At 38.4% G+C, this 9135-nt stretch overlaps 1 protein-coding gene across 2 annotated transcripts in view; it reads right to left on the minus strand.

Moving 5' to 3' along the window:
- The window catches only part of SVEP1 (sushi, von Willebrand factor type A, EGF and pentraxin domain containing 1), a 543713-nt gene that overhangs the window by 76097 nt on the left and 458481 nt on the right, over positions 1-9135 (minus strand). For both annotated transcript variants that reach the window (XM_073552438.1, XM_073552437.1), the window contains exons 41-42: positions 2705-2768; positions 1792-1965 (exon numbers count right to left, since the gene is read on the minus strand). In XM_073552438.1, coding sequence (XP_073408539.1) covers positions 1792-1965; positions 2705-2768 — 238 coding nt within the window. The remainder of the gene's footprint in view (positions 1-1791; positions 1966-2704; positions 2769-9135) is intronic.

Raw genomic sequence — 9135 nt, forward strand, 5'->3', positions numbered from 1 at the left:
TCCTGTTACCCTTATGAAAATGCAAAATATGGAGCTAAAAAAAGATTTATTTTGGAAAAATGTGATTTTTTTTTTACTTCCTTGGCTCTATGCTATAAACTTCTGTGAAGCAACTGTGGGTTCAAGGTGCTCAATACACATCTAGATAAGTTTCATAAAGGGTCTAGTTTCCAAAATGGTGTCACTTGTGGGGGGTTTCCACTGTTTAGGCACATCAGGGGCTCTTCAAATGTGACATGGCGTCCGCTAATTATTCCTTCAAATTTTGTATTCCAAAAGTCAAATGGGCCTCCTTTCCTTCCAAGCCCTAATGTGTGCCCAAACAGTAGTATTCCCCCACATATGAGGTATCAGCATACTCAGGAGACATTGCACAACAAATTGTATGGTGCAATTTCCCATCTTTCTCTTATGTAAATGCAAAATTTGGGGCTAAAAAGATATTTATTTCCATGGCTCTATGTTATAAACTACTGTGAAGCACCTGTGGGTTCAAGGTGCTCAATACACATCTAGATAAGTGCCATAAGGGGTCTAGTTTCAAAAATGGTGTCACTTGTTGGGGGTTTCCACTGTTTAGGGGCTCTCCAAATGCGACATGGCAACCGTTAATTATTCCATCATATTTTACATTCAAAAAGTCAAATGGCGCTCCTTCCCTTCCGAGCCCTGCCGTGTGCCCAAACAGTAGATTTCCTCCACATATCGGGTATCCGCATGCTCAGGACAAATTGCAATTACAAATTGTATGGTACATTTTCTTCTGTTACCCTTGCTAAAGTAAAAAAATATAGGTCTAAAGAAAATTTAGACCTATATTTTTTGTGAAAGAAAAGTAAATGTTTATTTATTCTTCCACATTTCAAAAATTCCTGTGAAGCACCTGAAGGGTCAATAAACTTCTTGAATGTGGTTTTGAATACTTTGGTTGGTGCAGTTTTTAGAATGGTGTCATTTTTGGGTATTTTCTGTCATATTGGCCCCTCAAAGTTACTTCAAATGTGAGGTGGTCAATAAAAAAATGGTTTTGCAAATTTTGTTGTAAAAATGAGAAATTGCTGGTCAAATTTTAACCCTTATAACTTCCTAACAAAAAAAATTATGACTCCAAAATTGTGCTGATGTAAAGTAGACATGTGGGAAATATTATTTATTAACTATTTTCTGTGATATCACTCTCTGATTTAAGGGTATAAAAATTAAAAGTTTGAATTTTGCGTCATTTTACAAATTTTCGCCAAATTTCTCCTTTTTTTTTACAAATATATGCAAGTCATATTGAAGTAATTTTACCCCTATCATAAAGTACAATATGTCACGAGAAAACATTCTCAGAATCACCGGGATCCATGGAAGCGTTCCAGAGTTATGACCTCATAAAATGACAGTGGTCTGAATTGTAAAAATTGGCCTGGTCATTAAGATGAAAACAGGCTTGGTCTCAAGGGGGTTAATAATCTTATTAATATCACACCAAGACGTGTAAATGTGTGTATTTTGGTGTATGGTGTATTTCAGAGAAGATCAGAATATAATCACTTTTTATACCATGGCGTAATAGATAATAAATAGGTGTAAACATAGCTGTTACATTGCTGATGACACCAACATTTTTGTCCCCTCCCTGGATTGCCATGCAGTGTATGATTTTATGGTCTTAGACTTTGCAAAATTGATAAATTGAAAGAAATCTTTAAAAAATATAATCTTTGGTAAGTTAACCTAAATATTACAAAGGTGACTATCTGGGCCAACTTAGTTTCTCTAATGAAGATACACTTAGTTACTTACTCACACACGTAGGAAGAGATGGGTGCCATTGTTTATCCACATGACAGATACTATGGCTAGGTCCATGAAGTTCAAATCCTTGGTTACAGCTATAGTGGATTTCATCTTCAAAAAAATAGCTTTCGCCCTGAATGACACCATTCTCTATTTGTCCTGGAGCATTACAGGATATTCCTAAAGATAAAACATTTTTAAATAGATCTGAAAATAGAAAAGCTAAAGTATAATTTTGGCCTAACAATACACACAATCAATATATTAAAGGGGTTATCCAGCCTTAGGTGACAAGTCTGCAGTCACTCAATGTGACTGAAGTCTTGTCACATTAACTGCAGTGCAATCTGTGAGGTTTCTCCGGCGGGTGCGTGACTGCAGGTGTGTGATTTGCATAGATGCGGTCACATGCCGACTAGATGTGCGCATCCTAACCCTATGCAAATGTATTGAGCAAGGCTGGATACAGTCTAGTTAGAAAGTGGCCAGAAGTATGCAAATAACTTACTTATGGTCATATAACCGCCTGCCCCCGACACTGGAGAATCCTCACAGTGCGCAGTCTGCAGTGAGATTGAGTGACTGCAGACTTGTACCCAAAGGCTGGACATTCCTTTTAATCTTGTCTTATCTTCCAATGCAATAAGGAATTGATATGAGCAGTTTAAGAAGCAGTAAGAGCCATTCTAAAGTAAAAATATCAAAGTTCAGTATACCATATGTCATTAGAAAATTAAAAGGAATATGACATCTTAAAGGCAATGCTCTAGGAAAGCTATCTGGCATGTAAGTCAATGTCTGACCCTAGTAGAAATTCATAACCCAATATTAAATATTTTCTTTCTGGCTAAAATCTTTTTGTTGTTAATTTTTCAAGTAGACACTATGTAACAGCTGTTATGACAGTGATGCAAATTACTTTCACACTGAGGTTCCACTCCACTCCATGATTTGTTAGCCTCACAAACTCTTTCAATTGGACCCTAAAAGAAAAAAAAATACAAAATTAATAAACTTGTAGAAGAACAGAAAAAAAATGTATCATCAAAGTTGCAATTAAATACCTTTGGAAAGGTATGCATCCTTATTGGCCCGTAGCATAAACCCACAATTTACTCTTGTAAATTAAGTGCCTCCCAGAATCTGACCTGAACTGATTCCTGGCATTTATTATTATTATTATTATTATGTATTTATATGGCATCATTGATTCCGTGGTGCTGTACATGAGAAGGGGTTACATACAAATTAGATATCACTTTCAGTAAACAAACTAACAATGACAGACTGATATAGAGAGGAGAGAGGACCCTGCCCTTTCAGGCTTACGTATTTATTATGTGTTAAGTGTTAATATGGGAAACTGTTATGATTGAGTCACCGAGGAGGAAAAACAAAACACAAGCTCAGCCCAGAAAATCATAGAGGTTGGAAAACTAGCGGATTGCAGACCCCTAATCCTATCACACAACTAGCAGTAGCCGTGGAGTGTTCCTACGGTGATCCTAAACACCTCGTCACAGCCGGAGATCTAAATAAGCCTAAAGAGAGAAAAGGGAAAAACTGACTGCCCCAGAGCAGACCCCAAAGCAAAATGCAGCCCCCAACATATAATGACGGTGAAGCAAGATGAAAACACTAACACAGATAGAAAGATAGAGCAAACGATGGGGCCCAAGCTAACTAAAAAGGACAGGACAGAAAAGCTACTGTCTGCAATCCGAGAAAACCCTGCTAAAAATATTACCAACACAACTGATAAGCAAAAAGGACCCTGAAGTCACTAGACTTCAAACCTTATGTCAGCACTCAGAATATTCTGAAAGCAGAGCAAAAGAGAACACTGATCAAGGAATAAGAATCCAGCACACCCCCAGCCGGGGATGGCTGAACTCAAAAAACAAGGTAAACAAAACCAAAACTAATAAGTTCAATAGCAGAGCAAAAACTTATCTTTGGGAAGCAGGAATCAGACTGGTCTCCAAGAATCCAGCAGAGAAATCACCAGCCACTCAGAAGGGCGTCGGCTGCCTTATATTCAGTCTGAAGTTCCTGTTACCCAGTCACAATCCACCTGATCAGGTGTTTGGTTTCTTTCATCCAAATCAGCCTCACTACCTTCCTTCACCAGAAGAGGGAGATCCTCAGACACACAAGGTGAATGAACAGATGAGCTCACAACAGGAAACTGCTTTGATGTATGGCTACTACAGTAAATGCGTATTTTGGTAGAAGCTGGAATTCATCTTCAACTCATGGGGGATCTATAAGTTAGGTATGCTTATTATTGTTTTTCAACAATGTAATAATTGACTGATGCCTGATGTAAGGTGGCAGCTGGACAGGTCCTGGATGGTAGATATGTGTTCCAGAGGTGCCAAGACTTGGTGATGTAGAAGCAGGCTCCAGCGCATACAGTGCTGAGAGGATTTTTCTATTGGCCCGGATTCATGGATCCAGGCTTTACGAGCAGCTCAAAGAGTCGGGTGGGATCGGCTGCTCACTTATTGGCAGTTCTAGGTTTTGGAACGGGCTACAAAAGGCAGCTCAACTGCCTCATTTGGGGTCTGATTGGAGGTGTGCAGCTCTTTAGTGTTGTCTAGATTTGATACGGACTAAAGAGCTGGACACTAACCTGAGCTGGCAAAACCGTATTACTGTATATATTATTTACTTTATGTAATCACTTTGGGCAGGATAAGACTTTTGTTTTCTTACCCTGACCAGTTTATGGATACTTAATAAACTGTTTCTGTGTTTCTACTGAAGAAACCGGATCCCTGTTTGTGTACCAGCACCTACCAGAGAGCTGATCCCTTGCACTAATGATAACAGTTTGCTCACCTCAATAAAATTCATACATACAGCTGTGGCAAAAATTCAGAGACCATCACATCAAAACCTTGTCATGGGCAGCCCATTCTCCAGACCTGAACCCCATTGAAAACCTCTGGAGTGTAATCAAGAGGATGATGGATAGTCACAAGCATCAAACAAAGAAGAACTGCTTATATTTTTGCACCAGAAGCAGTGTGAAAGACTGGTGGAAAGCATGCCAAGACACATGAAAGCTGTGATTAAAAATCATGGTTATTCCACAAAAAATTGATTTCTGAACTCTTCCTAAGTTAAAACATTAGTATTGTTGTTTCTAAATGATTATGAACTTGTTTTCTTTGCATTAGTTGAGGTCTGAAAGCACTGTTTGTTTGGTTTTTTTAATTTCTCCTTTTCAGAAAAAAAACAACAACAAAATTTAGTGCTTGGAAATTCGGAGACATGTTGTCAGAAGTTTATAGACTAAAAGAACAATTTACATTTTACTCAAAAATATACCTAAAAAGAGAAAAATCAGACAAACTGAACATTTGGAAGTGGTCTCTTAATTTTTATCAGAGCCGTATTTTCTTCAGAAATGATTGGCACTGTACCTTTAAATAATAGGTAAAATTCTGCACTGCAATTTTTTTTTTTTAACTTGAAAGCTTATTCTCTTCCTCAGAAGTGTGCCTATGATCCGTAAGAAACATTTGGCTTGTTTGAAATATGCACGAATGTAATTTATCATCAATTACTATACTTTTAAGGCTCTCTCTTCTTCTGTTCCTGTAAATTAGGCAGCATTTGGATGCTTTAGAATGCCTTCTGTTTTGTGAATTCCAATGAATCTTGTAAATGTCCCATGGTTATGACACTTCTAAAGTTTTAAGAATTCAGTTCTCAAGTTAGCATTACAATATACAGTTGTGTGTAAAAGTGTTCTATCTATCTGATGTGATAAACCACAGTTAATTTCTGTTTTAAAGGGTGAAGGGGCATTTTTCACACAGGGCCTTGTAGGTTTGGATTTCTTTTTCCCTTAATAATAAAGACCTTCATTTATAAACTGCATTTTGTGTTTACTTGTGATATCTTTGTCTAATAATTACATTTGTTTGGTGATCTGAAATATGTAAGTGCGACAAATGTACAAAAGAATAGGAAATTAGGAAGGGGCAAACATTTTTTCACAAAACTGTAGGTGCACACAAAATAGATGTAATAAACTATGGTGTCCATTAGCCCAAACTAAGCACATAGCTTAGAAAAATAATATCTTTAGTGTTCTAGTTGCTGTCTCTGTTCTGCAAAAACTAGAATTTAATGAAATACATTAATTAGTGTGTTTGGTGCTCCCTTGGTGTGGCCAAGAGGCTAAGCGCACCGTTCTGCCCACGGGTACTACAAGCACCACCACTCTCACTAATGATTGACAGCAATGGCTTTCCTGTGTTTTCTATGTAGACAGTGCTCACTCCAGGTAAGCCATAAGCCAGTGCTGCTTATCACCAGTGAGAGAGGCACAGACATGTGAAACCAGTGGGAGGACTGGTGTACTGGACTGTTAGCCACACCAAGGGTGCACAGAGCACCCTAACTAGCATATTTGATTAATATTTGATTACCCTTCAGTTTCTACAGATCGGAGGCAGCGATTAGAATACTAAAAGTGCTATTTGTTAGAGCTGTATCCCCTACAAGGCTATGTTCTTAGTTTATACTGTCTGTAGCAAGAACTTATTTGCCTCCACAATCTTATGAACATTATATAAATGTAGATTCTACAATGTGACATATGCTAGTAAGGAACATTTTGGGTAAACCATATTGTTGGTGCTGTGGCATGTAAAAGTTTGGTTCCCCCTGGTCAAAATTACCGTTATTGTGAAGAATTAAGCAAGTTGAAGATGAAATGATCTCTAAAATGCCTACAGTTAAAGATCACACATTTCCTTTGAATTTTACTCTCCAAAAATATATATAATTTTATCTTTCACATTTTAAAAATTACAAAAAGGAAATGGGTCGATGCAAAAGTTAGGGCACCCTGCATGGTTAGTACTTAGTAGCACCCTTATTGAAAGTATCACGTCTTGTAAACACAAGTGTCTTTCAATTCTTGTTTGAGGGATTTTAATCCATTGTTTCTTGGAAAATTCCTCCACTTCTGTGAGATTCCTGGGCCGTCTTGCATGCACTGCTATGTTGAGGTCTAACCACAGATTTTCACTGATGTTCAGATCAGATTAGGGGATTGTGAGGGCCATTGTAAACCCTTCAGCTGAGGTAGTCTATTGTGGATTTTGATGTGTGTTTAGCATCATTATCCATTTTTTGAAGCTTTCCTCTTTTCAACTTCAGCTATTTTACAAATGGTGTTATGTCCGCATCAAGAATTTGTTGAAATTTCATTGAATCCATTCTTCCCTCTACCAGTGAAATGTTCCCTGTGCCATTGTCTGCAACACATCCCCAAAGCATGATTAATCCACCTCCATGCTTAATGGTTGTTAAGATGTTCTTTTCCAGAAATTCTGTGCCCTTTATTCTCCACACACACTGTTATGGCCTGACCTGGGTTGGAGTAGTGGCATTGCAACCGCTAGGAGGTGCACCGGCAGGTAGCATAGTCAGGGACAGTCAAGGAGTCGGTACATAGGAGCAGCAATGTAGTTTAAAGGAGCAGCATGTAGCATAGATAGGGATCACCAAGGAGTCGGTACACAGGAGCAGCAATGTAGTTTAAAGGAGCAGCACAAAAAGTAGTCAGAGATAGCCAAGGAGTCGATACACGGAAGCAGCAGTATAATCTTAGAATAAAGAAGCAGGTGAAAGGAAGCTAGACTAGAGGTTGGTAGCTCAATAATCTCGCAAGGAAGGGAGTGCAATGTCAGGTTTAAATAGGGTTTTCAATCAGTATGGAGCCAATGAGGAACTCAGGATAGGGACAATCAGGAACTTAGGGTAGAGATAATTAGAAACAACATAGGAACAAGTATCTGGGTTAGCACAGAACTGTCCAGCGAGTTGAATAGCTCACAGGGAAGCACTGCTGCCTGGTGAACAAGAGCTGCGGTTCATGTCCTGACACATACCTTTGATCATTGTTGTCAAAGAGTTCTGTTTTAACCTCATCAGTCCACAGGACTTGTTTCAAAAATACATCAGGTTTATTTAGATGTTCTTTTACATACTTCTGACTCTGAATTTTATGGTGAGGATGCAGGAGAGGTTTTCTTCTGATGAATCTACCATGAAGGCCATATTTGTGCAGACTGTAGTTTTTGGTACATTGTTCTACTGTTCTGAACAGTAGAACAATGTACCAAAAACTACAGAGTCTGCTAAATTTTTCTGAAGGTCTTTTGCAGTCAAGCGGGGGTTCTGATTTGCCTCTCTCACAATCCTACGAGTAGCTCTCACTGAAATTCTGCTTGCTCTTTCAGAACTTATATTGACCTCCGCTATTCCTGCGAACTGCCATTTCTTAATTACATTTCAAACTCAGGAAAGGGCAACTTGAAAATGCATTGCTATCTTCTTATAGCCTTTTCCTGCTTTGTGGGCATCCATCATTTTCATTTTCAGAGTGCTAGGTAGCTGCTTAGAAGAACCAATTGCTGCACATTTTTGGCACAACATTAGAGTAGGCTGGGTTTTTATAAAGCTGGGAAATTTGCATCACCTGATCTTCCCTAATGATGATAGTGAAGAAGACATATCCTTAACAGGCTAAAGTCTGAAACCTTGGGTGCCAAAACTTTTACATGCCAGTGTATATAAAAGTCCATTTCCATTATCTTCTTTAGTAATTTTTTTACATCACTTTTACTATTGAGACAAATCTTAGGAAACAACTACCCATATATATTATTCTAAGAAACAATTTCTGGCACAGCCTGCCTCAGTAGCTGATCACAGGAGAAAGTGTTGATGGTTTGAAACAAAAAGGCATAGATACTTTTTTAAAGAAGAAAATAACAAATTCTTATGTACATGTCCACAATTCTTGTTCTGTAAGTTGATCCAGTTGATCTACACTCGGGATCAGGAAGAAAAAACTTGACCTTTAGGATAGACTAGATCTTGCATTATGGGTGCACTTACATCTGATTCTGCAAGGAGTATGTATGTTGTCCCCATGTTTGCGGGTACTCCAGTTTTCCTCTCACACTGCAAACACATACTGATGGGGAATCTAGATTGTGAGCCCCATCGGGGACAGCAATGATAATGTGTGCAAACTGTAAAGCGCTGCGGAATATGGTAGCGCTATATAAAAAAATAAAGATCTGATTCCCTTTATCCATTGTCGTCCCTCAGATAAACTTGGTGGACATGCTTCTTTTTTCGACCGTACTAGTATATCGTTACCACCATGACTTCAGACAATCACTTCACTACATCTAAAAAAAAGTCTAAAGCACCTTGTAGATTGTATCGACTGTGGTGACTAGAGTTGGTTGGATCAATCATTGGACTTGAATCTACCAACAAAGTCAGTAGTCCCTGGCCACTGGATGGGAGGCT

The sequence above is a fragment of the Dendrobates tinctorius genome, unplaced genomic scaffold (genome assembly GCF_039654945.1).
Source record: "Dendrobates tinctorius isolate UK_male_01 unplaced genomic scaffold, ASM3965494v1 ptg000191l, whole genome shotgun sequence".
Lineage (NCBI taxonomy): Eukaryota > Metazoa > Chordata > Amphibia > Anura > Dendrobatidae > Dendrobates > Dendrobates tinctorius.